General features: G+C 37.4%; 2 protein-coding genes across 2 annotated transcripts; one reads left to right on the top strand and one right to left on the bottom strand.

Moving 5' to 3' along the window:
- The first annotated feature begins 291 nt into the window (after positions 1-291).
- On the top strand, positions 292-5,765 carry LOC134756162 (small ribosomal subunit protein eS27). Its single transcript, XM_063692995.1, has 3 exons — positions 292-417; positions 765-984; positions 5,609-5,765. Exons 1-3 carry the CDS (start codon positions 412-414, stop codon positions 5,635-5,637), a joined length of 255 nt encoding a protein of 84 aa, XP_063549065.1. The 5' UTR covers positions 292-411; the 3' UTR covers positions 5,638-5,765.
- Positions 5,766-6,953: 1,188 nt separating this feature from the next.
- On the bottom strand, positions 6,954-20,458 carry LOC134756172 (putative riboflavin kinase). The gene is made up of 3 exons (XM_063693002.1): positions 20,134-20,458; positions 16,205-16,356; positions 6,954-11,368 (listed from the first exon to the last, which is right to left on the bottom strand). Exons 1-3 carry the CDS (start codon positions 20,270-20,272, stop codon positions 11,156-11,158), a joined length of 504 nt encoding a protein of 167 aa, XP_063549072.1. The 5' UTR covers positions 20,273-20,458; the 3' UTR covers positions 6,954-11,155.
- Positions 20,459-20,464: the final 6 nt, after the last annotated feature.

The raw sequence follows: 20,464 nt of genomic DNA on the forward strand, positions 1-20,464 counted from the left end.
CGAAATCAATCGGCAACTAATTTAGTTGCAACTAAATTAGTTGCACTCTATACAACTAAGATTGATCAATCGTCGTTTTCAATCGTCAGTCGCAATTAATTCTTGTAATCTTAATCGTTAATCGTTAGTCGATTACATTTTGCCCATCTCTGGTTGCAGTCATTGCTAAAATCACAAAGGATTAGTTATGAACTAAATTATTATATTATCATTGATTTATTAAAGATAAAATAAGGATTATTCAGCTATTTTTGATAAATTAACACTTATTTTACACAACTATATTTAATTTTATACGTTTATGAATTATTCTTATTAATGAACGCGTTCTTAATTTGTCTATGAATCCCTCTATTATCTTTGGTCCATTCGACGCTGTTCCTTTTCCGGTTCTGCATCAAAGCTGTAACCATGCCGGTGTGTATTTAATAAAATTTATTCGTCTAAATTAAACAATGATACAGTTTTGTGATTTAGTTTTGCGCTCATTTAGTTTCTACAAACGTTAACAAGTTCTGTCATAGTGACCTATCTTTCTAAATAAACTAAAATTACGTCGAAAATGCGTGCTACACATGGCCTTTCTGACATGTCACTTAGATATCTAATGTAAACCTACTGCTAATGTTCACCGCGTGAAAGAAATATGGAAGATATTAGTAACTACCGTAGTTTATTTCAGTTGTGATGGACCGGATAGGTGTGATTTATTGTATCGGACGGGAGTGATGTGTGATAACTAACCTCAACATAAACGGTTTCAGCTCGCAGTGGACCTATTGCACCCAACTCCCGCCTCGGAGAGAAGGAAGCATAAATTGAAGAGGCTGGTGCCCCATCCTAACTCATATTTTATGGATGTGAAATGCCCCGGCTGCTACAAAATCACGACGGTATTCAGTCACGCTCAAAGGGTGGTCGTCTGCGCCGGTTGCTCGACGATACTCTGCCAGCCCACTGGAGGTCGTGCCAGACTAACTGAAGGTAAGAGTGTCGCATTTTTTCATTATTCAGATTCATCTAAGGTTAAAATAAAAGTGATATCATTGTATTGATTAGGATCAAAACAATAGATATGAATGTTGAGACATGTTGATTTCACAACATTATGGAAATGTAATATTGGTTATGTTATGTTGTCAACTTTCTCTTCTATTAGATTTACATGCCTTTGCAAATAAACTTGACAGGTTTATTTGGAATGTCCAATAATTTCTATCTTAGTTTGTTTTTTTTTAGCATTAGAAAGAAGAAGAATTTATTTATTTTGTTTACCCTTTTTCTAATGCTAAAAAAACGAACTATAGCAAGTTTAATAGTGGTGCAGAGTATCATATTTAATGTTTTCATTCCAAATTGTTAAGTATGTTCATTTAAACTCACACTTAGGAAATTGTGATTCCTTGCTACTCCATCGCCAATTTAAGTATATTTTAGAATAAATAAATAACTACTATGACAATCTGACACAAATCTACCTAGTCCCACAGAAAACTCAATAAGGCCTGTGTTGTGGGTCTCTCTTTAGCAATTTTCTACTCTTTGGATGTATTTGCCTCCTTCATTTTGCACCGTCTCTCCATAGACTTAAAGGTTCAATACCGCTTGTGAGTTTGGGATTGTTGACGATTTGTACAGCGCATCTGGGGTCTACTTTGAGGACGCTCTTCTCCCCATGGTCGCCACTCGAGTAGTTGTTTTCTCCACGAACTGGTCTTTCGTGCTATATGACCAGCCCATTCCCACTTCAAACTGGCCAAGCGTTTTACTACATAGTTGACCTTGCTCTGTTGTCTCAGCCACTCATTCGTTTTACGGTTTCTCAATGTGTGTACTAGACAAATAATTAGATGCTTCAGCTCCTACAAAATCTGCAGATGGAGCCATGCAGCATGTCACACTCTTATAAAAGGAAGTGCCAAATTCAAAAGCGCATAAATTGCCCTGGGTCTTATAAGACTTGCCACATTTTCACTGTAATATGTGGCCGGCAACTATTGGTGTCCCTCTCTTACTCACATGTTAGAGAAAGACACCAATAGTTGCCGGCCACATATTGCAGTGAAAATGTGATGTCTATGGGCCCCATTATTGCATTCTCCATGCACTGGCCTGAAGTAACTCAGGTATCAAAGGTGTCTTCCGCATGAATGTTCTAAGCACCATCATAATTAATTTCTTTAATCAGTGGCTGCCCTAGGATTTTTAAGGTTAAGTGAGAACTGATCTTGGTTAAGGCACCCAATTGTACATTGGCTCTAGATTGGTGCTCTAGATTGGCTCTGTTATAAGCCTCCTGTGTAAAAATTTTAGTCTAAAATAGGGCTCCCGGTATCCGTGTTACACGCCGAAACGAATACCCGTGTTCTTAAGCCCGGCGGTACTAAGAACCCGGTTTACACGGAACCGCCGGGATTCGAAAACGTTTCGAAGGAACGTTCCCAAGAAACGTATCTCAGACACGTATCTCCGTTTACACGGGTACTTAAGACCGTTCCGAACGGGTCTGAATACTCCGAACCAGTTTGAGCCAATGTACAATGGTAACAAGGTCCACTTTCCACTATTATTATGTTGACTTCAGATGAATTCGTTTGTCGTACGATTTTTAAAGTAAAAGTTTTTTTCTATCGCCCCAATTTATTAAGTTAACATTAAAACCGCGATTTTAATACCGTAATTCGAATTAATTTCCGAAATTTTTTAGTTAAATGCCTACAATCCGAAAAAAGTTTCACTTGCATCGTGGTTTCATAAAACCGCACAATTACTTTTTTTTAAATTGTTTTTAACCGTATTGATAAAACATAGGTACTGAGCCATCTTCCTATGTTTAATAGTAGGTATATATCATTTTTATTTTAAACTATTTATATCATTTAATAAAACCGATTGCTTCTAAGCTAATTACATAAATTTGATATCGATCATAGTTTTTTTTTTATAATTACATTATGGTATTGTATTTTTTCATTAATAGGTGTGCAGACAGAATACAATATTCATTAAAAATAACAGTTTAATTATTTCGTGGTTATTTTTATCTCAGGTGTATTACTGCTTTGCGAAAACAACAAACCTGCCAACGGCGCAAAACAAGTTAGGTACACAAAAGCGGGATTATCGAGTAATCATGCTCAAATGAAAAGCAGAATTTTACCCAAGAACCATAAAAACCCATACTACCTTGGATAACTTGCGATAATATTGCTAATTACATTAAGATAGGTCTTTAAATTGGTAATCATTCATAATTCACTTTGGTCACTTTCTCACTAGCGTACAGGTAATAAACTTAAATGGTCCATCCATCCATTGTTTTCCAATATCCTTTTGTTTGTCATCGTCGAAAACATGTAGGTTCCCAAACTATTATCACAAGTGTCACCGCGAATTATAAGCTTTATGTCGTTGTAATAAGGTCAAAACATCTGCACAAGAAAATGTTTTCCATTGTTTTGTAGCCGCGCCGCACTAAAAAGCGCTTTATTATGGTAAGAGGTACCTAGAGCAAAAACAATTAGAATTTATTGAGAAGGTGCAATTTTATCAAGTTGATTTAAAATGTTTATTAATAACTAGCGACCTTCGCTTGGAGAGTCAAGCATAATAAAATACATTCTGTAACAAGTATTCACATCGGAAGCCCAATAATACTAAGACTTCCATCCACCTGTCTGTCACCACTGACTAGGCTGTATCTCATGAACCGTGTTAGCTAGACAGTTAAAATTTTTACACATGTATTTCTGTTGCCGCTATAACAACTAAAATTTAAAATTAAATTTTGTACGGAACCTTCGGTGGGCGAGTCCGACTCGCATTTGTCCGGTTTTTTTAGAAGTTAATAATGGGTTAATTATTCTTAAAATATAAACAGACAGCCATCGCGCACTTTTTTGTAGACTTTTTTCCACCATACATTGTGTCGTTATATCTCAAATAGATTGGGCAGCGTTTCCGATTAAGCTCCTGGCCAGCGTGATTTTTTCTAACTTCATTAGCAAACATTGTCATATTTCTACCAATTTAAACAAAACCTTAACAAAATATACACATAAACATTCCCAAAGAAAAACTTCATTCATAGGTGAGGTCTGGTTATCGCGAACATACAGACAGACATACGGACGCGGCGGGGGACTTTGTTTTATAAGGTGTACCTACACTACATTATATGACAAGAATAGTAGATTGTTAACCAAGGGATGAAAGGCAGTCATTTCTGCCGAGGTGTCTTGGCGCTCGAACGCAGTGAGAGCGCCAATAGTCCGAGGCAGAAATGATGCCTTTCACCCGAGTTAAACACTCTACTTTTCATTTCGAATACGAGGAAAGTAAAATGCATGTGTTTTTTCAAAAACATGACGAATAATACATTTTTATAGTATTTATTGAGGGAACTTTCAATTAAAAATTCAGGCAAAAGTATCGTTATTTATGGAATGGAGAGTCAAGTATCACAATGGAAATTGTATAACAAATCCATTTAAACTCAAATTTCAATTGCTTATCGTAAAAAAATTAAAAATATCGTACTTCGAACGTAAAATGCTCTAGTGCAGACACGTATCATTTTCTGCGCACCTTTTAGAACAACAATGACCCTCTTTCAGAGCATGAGAAATGAAAATATAATTTCATATCATGTTCTCAAATTAAACTAAAAATAAAGAAGCAAGTTCAAAATTTATTTTTTTATAAATACTTACCTAATGCCAATTTCGAACATTAGTTTGACTTCCTGCCTACATACTGAACTCGATGGTTCTAATTTTTTTTTAAATAGGTACTAGCAGGTTTTTATTTTATTTTATTGCTAACCCGCAACGTAAAAAAAAGTAGCTATTTAAAGTGCTATATAAAATACTACTTTGATAAGAAGCGTGAATACTCGTAATACCTATTGCAAGCAAAAACTACCTGCTCAAGAAAGGGTTTTCTAAACCGTTTATTAAATTTCGACTCTACGACTCCACGGAATAAGGTTAAATATGACAGAAACTCGTCATGAATCTTTTGTCTATTCATTTGTAGCTGGCGTTCGTTCCTTCGCTACTATCGTCAAGGACGTGTCCGGAGCCACGGATAAATAAGATACGTATCTTCGAATACCCGTTTATCCGTGTACACGGGTCTTAAATACACGTTTCTTAATTAAACGTGCGGAACGGGCCAGAAAACCGTTTACGTATTATTCGGAGACGGGTATTCGAAACGTGTAAACGAAACACGGATTCGACCGCGAGCCCTAGTCTAAAATATGGTGCATAACCCTCTTGGGTTATCTTGTATTGTGTGTGCCACAGCAAACATGTTAATGTACAAATTTAAATTGGAACTATGTAGAATCAAAGGTTATAAAATGCTATAATTAACCTGGTTCTTTTAAATACTTTGATGTCCTGTGCTTTTCATGCAATTACAAAAACATACATTGGATTGGAATTTGAGTGATGCCAGTATTGCATGACATAATAAAAATACTTGATTCTTTTTCAGTTGCATTTGATTGTGCAACTAAGCAATGAAAATATAAGAGACACTAAGGTTAATAAATATAGACCATACTAGATTTTTCTAATTAAATCTTTTTGTTTTGTTGCAGGATGTTCGTTTAGGAGAAAACAACACTGAGAAGCCTGGAGAGAGAGCCCTAATTTAAGATTTGCATTTTATTTCCAGTTGTATGAAGGAGTTATATTTTACAAATTCATTAAAATGGATCCGTTGAAGCATTACAAATAAAGGCTTTTTCAAAGGGACTTGGTGTTTCAATCAAAAGTAAACACTGCCTGCATGTCAATACCTAGAATTAGGAAGGATGAACAGGTAATTAGGTGGTTAAGGTAATTGGCATAAACAGTGTTTTCGAAATTTACTCGTAGTCCTTACCGGAATGCGTTTCGCGTATGAGGAAACTATTTAAAAAAAAAATGGGGCACACAAAAGGTTAAATAATTGAGACAACTTTGTCTAGCTTTGTATTTTTCAAATACCTTATAATTTATTACCTTAAATTTTATTGTGATGACAGCTGTCAGGTCACCGTACCCAATCTATTGGAAAAATATTTGTCAGTTATCACACTGATGCAGATTCGTGCCTCACATATTTGCAAGGAAGCTCGTGATTAGTTAGTTCCCTATTCGCCGGATTCCTGTTTCGCTGGATTTAAGTACCTAGGTCACAATCGGATCTGAGTAAGTATACGACAATCCGACGAAACAGGGCCTACAGCGAACCACGTTCGGCGCGGCGTGTTGCCTCTCTGTCACACTTACTGTACGAATTTACAAGTGCGACAGAGGGGCAACACGTCGAACGTGGTTCGCGGTAGGCCCTCAGGAGTCCGTCCAATCGGGAACTAATCAAGCTCGCGTATTAAAAGTGTAGGGTTTTCGTCCACTTGACGAAATTTGAATATAAACCTACATTGCTGCACAAATATGGACTTATTGCAATCCTCAATGTCTAAACAATATATCTATCTACATAAAAATTATATTTTGCAAGTATATAGCAAATTAAAAATGAAATATATTATTTGCTAATCCGTCAAGCGGACGAAAACTAGAGCATGGACGGAAACTAGCGCAATGACTCTATTGGGATTGGGCAAATTAACAGTAATGTCGTAATTGAGTTTTTTGTCATAAGTTAGGAATTTTTGAGTTAATCATGAAACATGGATATGTATATGTTTCATGATTTAAAAATTCCTAACTTTATCACTCAAATGAAGTAATGTAGATACATTACTTCATTTATTTCGATCACCTTATTTACCTCACCACCATAAATAAGTTTACCCGTTTCCCTTATCAATAATAAAAACGGTAAATAATAAATTACCTACACAAGAGACACGATTTTTCTAATCTTATAGAAAAACAACTACAATAGACATTTTTTTGTTGTTGCTAGGTACTGTTACCATTATGAAACAACCATTCTCGAATAGATGTTTATTACTGAATAATAATAGGTTACATAGGTCTTTATATTTAAGCAAATACACTTACACAATACACACACTACAATGCAACCCGCGCGAGTCACACTAAATTGTGTTAGTGTAAACAGTCTTACAAAAATGAACAGTGCCAAAGTAACTTTAAAAATCGGTTTTTCCATTAAATGCAAAAATAGTTCTAGTAATTCATTTGAAGACATCACATTTCCCAATCTAATTTGAATTTTAAATCAGATTACTAAGATTGAAATTTTATTGATACAATACAGTAGGCGCTCGGTAATCCGGCATCCGATTTTTTCCCCTTTGCCGGATTAGTGGATTTGTATGGGAAATAAAAGCACGAATACAAACGCTACCGAGTATAGAGCGGGCCATTTAAGACGCTAACTGCCGGATTGACGAGCGCCTACTGTACATGCACCATGGTCTATCTAGACCATGGTGCATATTGTAATCTTTATAGGGAGTCATAATGTTTTATTCAGTAATAATAAATGAAACGATCGATTTATTTTCACTTAAGTAGTGTATTTTTGTAACAATGTTGTATAAAACTATCACATTTAAGGAATTATAAATTCTTACAATGAATTTAGTTCTTACGAAATTGTTGTGTACTTAATACCTTTCGCTTTAAGTTGGCAGTCGGCGACCATTAAAATATGATAATGTCACAGGTACAATTATTATTACTATTACTGTCGACAGAAGATAATCGTGTACTTTATTTTTTAATGCTTATTTTATGTTATAATTTTTGTGATTGTACTAAATGTAGGTAATGAAAGTAGTTGTAAAGTTGTGGTGGCCGAGTGGATAAGGCGTCAGAGGGATAGGCGCGGGGAAGCGCACCGGGAGGTAACTGCCAACTTGAAGCGAACGGTAACGGTACGGTTAGGTGTAAACTTAACTATTAAAATAAACTGTATTAATAAAACAACAATTCATATATTAAATACCTCCTCGTAATTTAACAATACGGTGTAAACAAATTACTACATCCATAATAGGTACTAATGTTACATTAATAACATTTACCTATAAAAGGCTTTTGCCACCGAGTGAAACACAGTTTTTCACCACACCAACCTGAGGTAAATACTAACTTTATATCAAACCAAATATTTTAATAAATATTTATTATTTATCATTCAAAATCATCATTAAAAGTGAATTCTACTAGCCAGCATAAGGAAACAACTCAAAGTTTGCATTAAGTAATAAATAATTAAGCTCATGATATTAGTAATTAGTAAATTATTGTTGATTTGTAATTGCATACAGGTCAATGTGTATGGATATATATAAATAACCGAATAATATAATGTTTTTTATTGAAAGCGTGGATAAGAAAACGTTTGTATGTGGGGTATGGCGGAGAGTCGATGAACCGCCGGTCGCTTTACAAATCCCCGGCCAGACGGTACCTAGTCAGTTTACGTGTTCAGTCTGAAGGGTCGTATTATTTTTAGGGTTCCGTACCCAAAGGGTAAAAACGGGACCCTATTACTAAGACCACTACATGTCCGTCTGTCTGTCTGTCTGTCACCAGGCTGTATCTCATGAACCGTGAAAGCTAGACAGTTGAAATTTTCGCAGATGATGTATTTCTGTTGTCGCTATAACAACAAATACTAAAAAGTACGGAACCCTCGGTGGGCGAGTCCGACTCGCACTTGTCCAGTTTTTTTGAAATCGGGTACCTACTTAAATGTAATAGATATGCATTTGGGCTTTTACTTGATATGAGCAAAGCCTATGACCGAGTACAACATAATATTCTCCTAAATAAATTGTATGGCATAGAAATCCGTGGAACAACTCATGACTGGTTCAAATCATACTTGACAAACAGAATACAGTATGTAGAAATAGAATATTTTAACAAAACAACTAACTCTCTTTTAAAAACATTTTCACAAAAAAGACAAATCACAGGTTCTATTCCTCAGGGCAGTGTTTTAGGCTGCATCCTATTCTTAATCTACATTAACGATCTGGCAAAAATAATAAATACCGAATATACAAAATGTTTCCTATATGCCGATGATATATCTATAGTATTCTCTTGTTCAAACAGTAACAATCTAACTCATAAGTTAAATAATATTTTTGATACCGTAATTCAATGGCTCAGCGATCATAATCTACAACTAAACCTAAAAAAGACAAATTTAATTCAATTTCGACCCCATCAACGAACCCCATTAAATTTTGATTTCACTTACCTAGATACCCAAATTCAACCAATAAAGCACTGCAATCTCCTCGGCATAGTCATTGACGAGAATATCAATTGGAAAATGCATATAGATAAAATTAGCTTGAAAATATCATGCTTTGCTTATGCCCTCAGAAATATTAAAAAAACCACAGGGTTAAAAACGGCTCTTAGTGCTTATCATGCATTTACCCAGACATGGCTCCAATACGGGATCAATTTGTGGGGTAATAGCACAAATAGTGCAGATTTATTCATATTACAAAAAAGGTGTATTAGAATATTAAGTAATATAAAAAACCAAGAAAGCTGCCGACCGTACTTTAAAAAATTTAATATTTTAACTCTACCATCCCTGTCGCCGCGTTTATTGATGAGGATGTAATAGACGACAAGACTAACAATTGATATTGAATAAAGTATCTGCATTTAGGTTTTGGAACTGCAATATTTACATAATACTTTGTGAACATTTATTAACATTGTAATCTGACTCGAGCGACCCGTGGCTTCTGCACGGCTACGGTCTAGCCTCGCCTAGACGAGCTATTGACATCACGGGGAACTAATCTTGCCACAACACGGGGTCATGGCAAGGTGTGCAATCACTACATTGATCGCTTGTGTAACATACCCTTACTCGAGTCATATTTGGTTGGAACCATTTAGGTCCCCACAGGTCTCCTCCAACCCCTTACAACCTGCCCTGATATTGCCTCACTTGATATATTGACTTGACTTGCAATGAGTATCACACTCGACTTTGCTTGTACTACATATTGCTGTTCCACAACCGTCCAGTGCGGACTTGAATACTTGTTATATGCTTTATTCTACGGTTCATTAGAGAATAGAAATTGTATAGGAAACTTACCACAGCTGGTAATCTATTCTTTTATTTTATTACTCACTCAACACAACTTTATCTATTTGTTTGTCTGACATTGTTTTTCCCTCCTTCTTGAACTAACCTTCTTTTTTTAATGTCCATCGACAATATAGAGGTTAGTGTTGCAAGCAGGGTTGAAGATATATAGAATCTATAAATTATTTGTTGTGCAACTTACCAACTGCTTGATACTCGCGGTTCTTCGCGACAATCCCTCTATATATTAGAAACATGTAAATTTGTAAGAAAACATCCTGACCTATATTTAAAAGCTAAAGATCGTCATAATACTTGTACCTTAAATTTAAGACACCAAAATAAAATAGCCCTTCCCGCCAGTAACTTACAAATAAGTAATAAGAGCCCCTATAATATGTCAATAAGAATTTTCAATAGTCTCCCAAAGGAAATAGCGGGAGAGCAAAAATATGATAAATTTGTTAACTGCTTGAAAAATTATTTAACGAGTAATTGTTTTTATTCTATACAAGAATATTTTGATTGTAATAAATACCATAAATAGACATATAAGTAATACATAGCTTAGATAGGTATAACTTTTGTGTAATGTTATCTCTGTGTTTAATTTACATATGTATTAGTTTAGAGTAGATAGATAAAATTGCAATACCCTTACAGGGTGTCATGTTGTGATACATTATCGATTAAGAACATCTGTAATTTTACCAATGTGAAAGCAATAAACATATTATATATATTATATTATATATTATGTATTTCTTTAGAAGTCTAGAATTACAAGAGAATGCATGGTACGAATGCAAATTGCAATTTCACCACGGAAATATTTAACACCTCACGGAAGTTCGCCTTAGACATAACTCTCTCTGCACTTACCATTTTCTTGTAAGTACATAATCTAAAGAAAACACATTTACCTCAATTATCTCGGCTGACGAAATTACCTACCCTGATGTCCCTGATTGACCTTACCTTAACTTACTTATGAGTTACCGTAGTTTATTTACACTGTAACGCAGTCAAAATGATAAAATCGTAATCCGTAAAAGTACTCAACTACGTAAAGGTGTTCAATTTGGAGTTCTCATTGTACTTTGTTCCAAAAAGTATCTGTTTTTAAACTTTTTGCATCTGTATGCTCTAGCTTTTCGTCAGCATTTTTTATATCTTGTTGAATAGCTTCTATCAAGTCTTCCAAAGATTTGAAGTTCTTTTCACCTCTCAAGTAACCAACTATACATATTTTGAGATTTGAACCATAAAAGTCGGTGTCAAATTTGTGCATTACATGGGTTTCCTGAAAATAAAAGGAAATACAATTTACTTTAGCTCCACAAACTTATATTTGCAGTGGCCTATCTATGCCGACGTATTCGGGCAGTGGGAACAAGGGCAAAATTAAGATGTTCTTTTATTTATCAGTCAGTTATCAGTTTTATCAGTACTTTTCTACGTGTTACATTATCTAGTAGGTAATATGCAACCCCATGTGCGTGCATCCCTATCTAATTCAGAAGACCAACAATAATAATTATAATTTGTTAATTAATTAATGATTATCTAGTAACATAACAACAGGTACCTATGTCCATGACACATTTATTATCTCGGAACATGCGATTGCCATCTATTGTAATTAAGATAAGTAACAATAAAGACTTAAATCTTGTGTTCCAAATTGCTATAGGTAGGTCTTTGAAGGGAATTATTGTGCAATCAGCAGAAATTAGAAAGCAAACATTTATCAAAGGATAAGTTAAGTTGTGTGACATCAAGTCATCATCAAGTGTGTCATTTGACATTTAAGCAATAGACAAATAGCATCTAACACCAACATAATTTTTAATACAGTTGCTCAAAAAGTGCTACTTTTCGTGGCTGTTTAGCGTGCGAAAAGTTGGTTTTCGCGAACTAGTGCTTTTTACTTTTCCAATTTTTTTAAATTTTTAACCGACTTCAATTTCATAGAAGGAGGAGGTTCTGTATTCGGTTGTGGCTATTTTTTTTTTTTTTTTTTATGTATGTTCACCGATTATTCCGAGACCCGTGGTCCGATTTGAGTCATTATTTTTTTGTTCGAAAGGAGCTACTTCCAAGTTGGTCCCATATTAATCTGGTTCTGATCTGATGATGGGATCCCTGAGGAATTGAGGGACCTCCTCAATTTTTAAAGGCACATGTATGGTGATTTGGGTGTTTTCATAAGCAACTTGAGCATTTTCTCTCGAAAACGACCAATTTGATGAAGTGGACCTGATGATGATGATTGTTTTGAAGGTAGTGATGATGATTTTTATAATGTAGGATGTTCAGCGATTACTCCGAGACCCATTGTCCGACTTGAACAATTCTTTTTTTGTTTGAAAGGAACTACCTCCAAGGTGGTTCCACATTAATCTGGTGCTGTTCTGATGATGGGATCCATGAGGAATTGAGGGAACTCCTCAATTTTTAAAGGCACATGTATGGTGATTTGGTCGTTTTCTTAAGCAACTTGATATTTTTTTCTCGAAAACCACCAATTTGATGAAGTGGAGCTGATGATGATGATTGTTTTGATGATAATGATTTCAGCGATTACTCCGGCACCCATGATCCGATTTGAGTTATTCTTTTTCTGTTTGAAAGAAGTTACCTATCCAAGGTGTTTTCGTAATATTTTTGGTTTTGATCTGATGATGGAATCCGTGAGGAATTGAGGGAACTCCTTAATTTTTAAAGGCACGTGTATGGTAATTTCGGTGTTTTCTAAAGTAACTCAAGCATTTCCTCACCAAAACCACCAATTTGATGTAGTGCAACTGTAGCCTAACCACGAGTTTGGCACTAAATATTCTTCGTAACTTACATTGTACACTAATACGCCAGTACGAGCGAGATGCATAAACAGTAAGTTACGCACACGATAGCGAATATATCAATGTCAAACTCGTGGTAAGGCTACTGATAACTTCCCTCGTATGTGTATTATGATTTTTGATGTAGGTAGTGTTGGAAACAACCAAAGAGACTGAGAGGTGAAGGTAGAGGGTATTAGTGTTTGGGGGGTTTGAGGTTGGGGGTTGAGGGGAGGTGAGTTGATGGGTCGGAGACTGAGGGGTTGGGAGTGGGATTGGGGGTTAGGGTTAGGAGTTAAGGGGTCTGGGGTTAGGGGTCGGGGAATGGCGGTTGAAGGGTTGGTGGTTTAGGGTTGAGGGGTTCAGTGATTAGGGGTTGATGTGCTGTGAGGTTGAGTGATCGGGGGGTTTGAGGGATTGGGTCAGTGGTATATGCGTTACCAACTGATATGTTTGAAGTCGGTGCCAAGCCAAGTACTCCAAGTAGTAACAATACCAGTCAAAAATAATCAGCTTTATGTCTATAAATCCCATTACAACTGTACAAATGTTATAACCGTGAAAGCAATTATGTCTGCCTCTTTGCTACCTTTTCATGGCTAAACAACTGAACCGCTTTAGCTGAAATTTTGCATGAAGGTTCCTTGAATTGTTTTATATTTTGAAATGTAGTCCTCTGGATAAGCGACAGAAAATAACTCAGTCCCAATCCCACACTTGCGTGCTATGACTGTTTAAGAATTAGTAAGAAATGCTCTTTAAAAAAATACGACGACAAAACGTATTAGATTTACACTAACGTGCCGACAAGCATGGTACGAACTGCGCCAAGAAGGTTCAACCGTGTGTTCTGTTCTGAGGTGTACAGGAAGTTCGTTTATTGTCGTCGTGTAACGCTGCGTCTTACATAGGCGAACACTCGCGAACGCGAAGCGAAGCGACGCGGCACGGCGCGGCTGGCCCAATTCGTTCGCGTTCGCAACGAGATCGCCCACGTAGGACACTTCTATATAGGTATCAAAGGATTAATTAAGGCACCGTGCCGCGCCGCTTCGCATTCGCGTGTTGTTCGCCTACGTAGTACGCTGCATTAGGTAATCCAACGTACATACTTATATAGCCGCATCTTTATCGAATTGCACCAAAATCCCTGGTTTAAAATTTGGCTTGGCACCGACTTCAAACATATCAGTTGGTAACGCATATACTTAAACACGGAACCCTAAAAAGGATAATATTTTATTTCATCCTTTTTGAAGTCGGTTTATCTTTTTTTTTATAAAAGTTTTTATTACTTGTTCCAATTCATGACTACTTATTGATGAGTGTTAATATTAGTAAGTAAGTAAGTAAGTAAATATTCTTTATTGCACCAAAATTATACATTTTACATACAAGTAAAACTACAAAGGAATATTTAAAAAAAAAATAGAACCAGGTAACAACAGGCGGTCTTATCGCTAAAAAGCGATCTCTTCCAGACAACCTTTGGGTAGCAGGAAATGTAGAACTCATACAAAAGTCAACAGGTAGTGCAAAGAGCTAAATATGGAGACTATTAAACACAAACACACATACTACAATTACTACTTATACATATAAGTATTAAAACAAAACCTAACACACAAATAAATATACAATACAATATACGTATATAATATATATTTATACAAGTATATATACAATATATAAAATGGCAACTTAAGGCAGAGATAGAAAGTATAGTTTTAGCTGATTTTTGAATCTGGGGAGAGATTTAGCTAATCTTAATTCTACTGGTAAAGCATTCCACAGCCGAACAGCCCGGAAGGTAAAAGAGCTATTATAGAATTTAGAAGTAGATGAGGGAGGAGCAAGAATATGAGTCTGAGAACATCTGATAGAAGAGAGATACTTGAAACCCTCTTTGAGATAAGGTGGTGTAGCGGGGTTAAAGAGAATGCCATAGAGAAGGGCGAGAACATGAGAGTCACGGCGAAGACGAATAGGAAGCCACTTGAGCTGAGAACGGAACTGTGACACATGGTCAAATTTGCGCAGACCAAATATAAACCTTATACCGAGATTCTGGAGGCGCTCGAGCTTATTCAGCTGGTCCTCCGTAAGGTCCAGATAGCAAATGTCGGCATAATCTAATATGGGCAATAAGAGGGATTGAGCTAGCGCAATCTTAGTGGCGTAAGGCAAGAAATTACGGAGTCTGCCGAGTGATGCAGTTGCAGCAAACATTTTCCTGCTAACCTCATTCACCTGAGGTACCCAAGAGAGACTCTGGTCCATCATGACACCGAGATTCTTTACCTGGAGAGAGTAGGGAATCTGAATACCGTCAAACACAATGGCAGGTAGAGAACCTAAATCAATCCGGGCAGTGAGCTTTGAGCTACCTATGACTATAACCTGAGTTTTAGTAGGGTTAACCTTGAGACCGTAACGTTTACTCCAATTTAAAATACTCTCCAAGTCAGTGTTCATGGCGCAGATAGTCTGTGATAGATCGGTAACAGAGACCTGAGAGTAGATTTGAAGGTCGTCAGCGTAAAGGTGGTAGGAGGACAAAATATTGGAAGTGATAGAGTTTATGAAGATAGAAAAAAGAAGAGGAGACAACACGCCGCCCTGTGGGACTTACTTGTTGCTTTTCTTATTTTATCGCAACTGTATTAAAAACGCCGTTCGATACACGTGCGGAAATGTCATTCTTCACTCGTCCCGAGTCTTGCCACTCGCCTACGGCTCGTGGCAAGATATCTCGGTACTCGTGAAGTAATGACATACTTTCCGCTCTAGCATCGAAATGTACTATTGTGACATTCTATGGGTAAAGGTACCATATGGCGGTTGGTCGCGTAGCTCCGCATTTTAGTATTGGAGTGTCGTTAATAACAGCGTAAGCGCCGACCGCCATAATGTACCTTTACCAGTGGAACGTCAGTCACATTTAGAGAATAAAGCTGCATATTATGTAAATGGAATGAATGAGAAATTGAACCCGTTATTAGGGGGCCTACCACCAAAACCGGAAATCATTACCCGCCTCTCTATCACTCTTGCCTACTCGAGCAACAGAGAGGTAAGTAGATAACGTTTTTAGATTATTCAATGTTGGCAGTAGGCTCTCTGTTATCTTGTCAACCACTTAAAATTTATTTACGTTATGTGTATTTAAGTAAACATAACTATCATACAATTTAAGGCAAATTAGTCCTGAATTTATTAAATTGACGGGACATCTTTAAGTTGCCACAAAATCTTTCTCATGTGGATTTATAACATTGGATAATCTGAATACTTACAATTGACATCTCTTTGTTGTTATAAAAGGGACACCAGCCGATATTGGTAACCATTTTATGGACAGGGCTAGAGTCAATCTGCGCCCACCCATAGTAAACGCCAGGCTCTGTTCCTTTTGGTAGAGATTTTACTACTTCCAAGGAAAAGTTTGCTGAAATATATAAAATATATTAGTGTTATTAATAGAGCATGAATTTTATACCACAAAAGGGTGCCCACAAGGAGGCGTTCTATCCCCACTATTATGGACCCTAGCAGTGGACCAACTTCTTGCAATTATGTCAGGCCATGACTATGACACACAGGGATATGCCGACGACCTGGTAGTCATTGTCAAAGGCCCTTGCCTCCACACGATTTCCAACCTAATGCAAGGAGCTCTAAACACTATTTTCAAATGGTGTAGAGAAAATGACTTGTCCATTAATCCGAGCAAGACTGTAATAGTACCATTCACAAGGAAACGAAAGCTGGAAAAGCTTACACAACCAAGACTTAATGGACAAATAATACCGTTCTCAGAAGAGGTCAAGTATCTAGGGGTCACTTTCGACCAAAAGTTAACTTGGAACCCTCACTTGAGAAATATTATACAAAAAGCAAAAATTGCCACGTGGTCATGCTGTCGAATGGCAGGAGCAAGATGGGGCATAAGACCCCAAATTGCTATGTGGTTGTACACAGCGGTAGTGAGGCCCATTATCACCTTTGCCTCCGCAGTCTAGTGTAACAAAACCAGCCAAAAGACGGCGATAGATACTCTAAACAGCCTGCAACGCACGGCTTGTTTAACCGCAACAGGCGCCTTCTCCTCGACACCGGGAGCGGCCCCAGACGCACTGCTGGACGTTATACCACTCCACCTGCACGTGCAAAAGGAGGCCAAGCAGTGCGTCTACAGAATATGCACACTAAACAGGCCAAAATGGCGCTCTCTAGCATTAACCAAACTAAAGGCCTGGGTTTTTGCAAATAGAACCCTTAGCATGCCCACTGATGACACGCACACCGAATGTCATTTTACCAAACTGTACACAGTAGAAATCCCTCCTAGAGACAAATGGACCAACGACCAAATGTACGTCGAAGAGGGAAGCCATATTTGGTACACGGATGGTTCCAAGAAAGGCAATGATGTAGGATGTGGGATCTATGGTGAGAGACCTAAGCTCAGAGCTAGCGTCAGCATGGGCACACGGGCATCAATCTTCCAGGCAGAAGTCTTCGCCATCAACAAATGTGCGGAGATTAACCTGGATAGAAACCTAAGACACCAACATATCTACATCAACTCAGACAGCCAGGCTGCTCTGCTGGCACTAGATTCCCTCGAGTCAAACTCAAAACTAGTCCAGAACTGTAAAACAAACCTTAATGCACTGGCTAACTCCAACAAAGTCATACTTAGATGGGTACCAGGGCACTCCGACATTAACGGAAACGAAGAAGCGGACGAACTTGCTAGAAAGGGCGCAGACACATCCCTGGTCGGCCCAGAACCGTTCTGTGGAATCACAAAACGGGATGCATACTCTCTGCTCAGCAACATAGAAAAAACGAGAGCAATCGATTGGTGGAAGTTCGTCAAAGGACAAGAACACTCGAAAGCTCTAATCAAAGGGTTCAACGGCAAAACTGCTAAGGAGCTTCTAAGGCTCAAAATATATAAAACCTGCGCAGTGACTAGAATATTGACTGTGGACACTGTAAGTTGAACAAACACATGTTCCGAATTGGGAAGAAACAGGATGCGACATGCAGGTTCTGCCAGGAGTCAGAGGAGACTGCAATGCACATTCTCTGTTCCTGCGGACCACTAATGTCAAAAAGAAGTATCCACTTAGGGCGGCACATACTGCAACCCTATGAGGTACAGATCATTAGAGAAAATAACCAATAGGTAATTAGTTAGTATGAGAAATAATCGTAAATAATAAACAGTGCAGTAGTGCATTCGTGCCGGGGATGTCGCTAAGGAACCTATAGAAGTTTCCAATTTAAATGTGAAAAAAAAATACATGTATTCATACAACTTAATTGACATATACAATAAAGTTATACATATAGTCAGTCTGGTGTACCATTTCTTTTACTAAAAAGGTCGAAAAATAGAAAACTGCGAGGACTGCTACTTATTTATACGGAATGGGCCACTTACTGGAACAATATTAAAAATATACAGGGTGATCAATCCAAATGGGTCAGTATGGAAATGTCAGAAACTATGAGAGATAGCGAAGTCTGTTCTTAGAAACCATGGCGTCGATTTTAGATTTAATAATAATGACATTAAAACTTTTTTTTTTAACTCTCATACATAACCGGGAATCAAAACCTGGTCAATATTCTTTATGTAATCGCGTGTAGTATTTGTTTGTATAATTGATCCTCCAATTTGAATTAGAAAAAATTGAATGCCATCATCTTCCTCGCGTTGTCCCGGTCATGGGAGCCTGGGTCCGCTTGGCAACCAATCCCAGGAATTGACGTGGGAACTTGTTTTTACGAAAGCGACTGCCATCTGACCTTCCAACCCAGAGGGGAAACTAGGCCTTACGAAGAAGACGAAGTAGTGAAAATGTTACAGTATGTTATATATTTGTGATCTACTCACAAAGCCCTTTCATTTGATACCCCACATGGTATGATTTAAAAAAAATCGGCCAAGTGCGAGTCGGACTCGCGCACCAAGGGTTCCGTACTTTTTTCAACTGTCTAGCTATCACGGTTCATGAGATACAGCCTGGTGACAGACAGACGGACAGCGGAGTCTTAGTAATAGGGTCCCGTTTTTACCCTTTGGGTACGGAATCCTAAAAAAGTAAAAAACTGTACTGCCGACTTTTTGACGTCACAGCAACTACCCCCACCACTTTCGCGCTTGTCATCTCATATATTTGAGTTCAGGACATCACACTGAATGCACTGATACCAAATATGTCCATGTCTGCGACGACATGAGCGAAAATCGATTTCCAGAAGACTTCTAGACCAAAAACCGCCGCACTATTATGAAAATTAGGTTTATTTATTACAAAATTTCTATTTATTATAACGTCAGGTGACAAGCAAAAGTCACTAAGTACCACCACAAGTTCATAAAGAATAAGGTTGATTTTTGTTTAATTCTTTTTCAGTAATTAGTGAGTTTTGCTTGTCGCCTGACGATAAATGGTTAATTACTAGAACAATTGACATCAAAGTTAGAATTATAATATAACGTTAGAATCGTTAGATTTTAGAATTATATCAGAAGCGCTGGTGCCTAGCGGTAAGAGCGTGCAACTTGTAATCCAGAGGCTCGTTCGTACCAATGAGTTTTTCGAAACCACTTCGGAACTTATGTACGAAATATCATTTGATATTTACCAGTGGCTTTTCGGTGAAGGAAAACATCGTGAGGAAACTGGACTAATTCCAATAAGTCCTAGTTTACCCTCTGGGTTGGAAGATCAGATGGCAGTCGGTTTCGTAAAAACTAGTGCTCACGCCAATTCCTGGGATTAGTTGCCAAGCGGACCCCAGTGCGAAACTCCTTGCTTAAAGCAAACTCGGATCCTTTCGGACCAGCATTGCTTCGAGCAATTATTAGGGTTGACACAGAGCTTGACGTCTCTTTGCGTGCACAACCACAGATAATGACTTGAATTTTGACAACCATAATTAGCCGAAAGGGATAGTGCCATATATTAGAAAGGTACAACATGATTCGACCCTGAACCGCTGTCAAAGATCGGATTTGTAGGAAGTTTCCTTTCTGTACAGTAGTGCTATTATTTATTCTGTGCCCCAGGCTCCCTTGAGCCGTGGCAAAATGCCGGGACAACGCGAGAAAGATGAAGATGATGATGGCACTGATGATGGTGATGATGTTAGATTTTAGAATTATAACTTTATAGAGAAAACCAAAAATGTATTCGACACTGACCTGTTGAGCATCCCAAGTCTTTAGATCCTCTCCCAAAACCTTTGATAACTTCGCCTTCAATGAACAGTGGTAATTGTGAAGTCATTCTTCTTCCCGTACTTATTTTAATGACTGAATTTAGAAATCGAGGTAAATACATTAGTTGAAAATATCTTGAAGTGGTATTATATTTAATTAATACACACTAAAATAATAGTCTTTAAATTATATTAAACATGAGTGAATACATTAGCTGTACCAGTTCTTTGACCTCTGAAGCGATACACGTGTACTAAATATTCTGAAAAGTTTTTTGTCAATTCGTTCTGGTTCAAAATTTACCTCACTCGCT

This window comes from Cydia strobilella, chromosome 1 (assembly GCF_947568885.1).
Source record: "Cydia strobilella chromosome 1, ilCydStro3.1, whole genome shotgun sequence".
In the NCBI taxonomy this organism is placed as follows: Eukaryota; Metazoa; Arthropoda; class Insecta; order Lepidoptera; family Tortricidae; genus Cydia; species Cydia strobilella.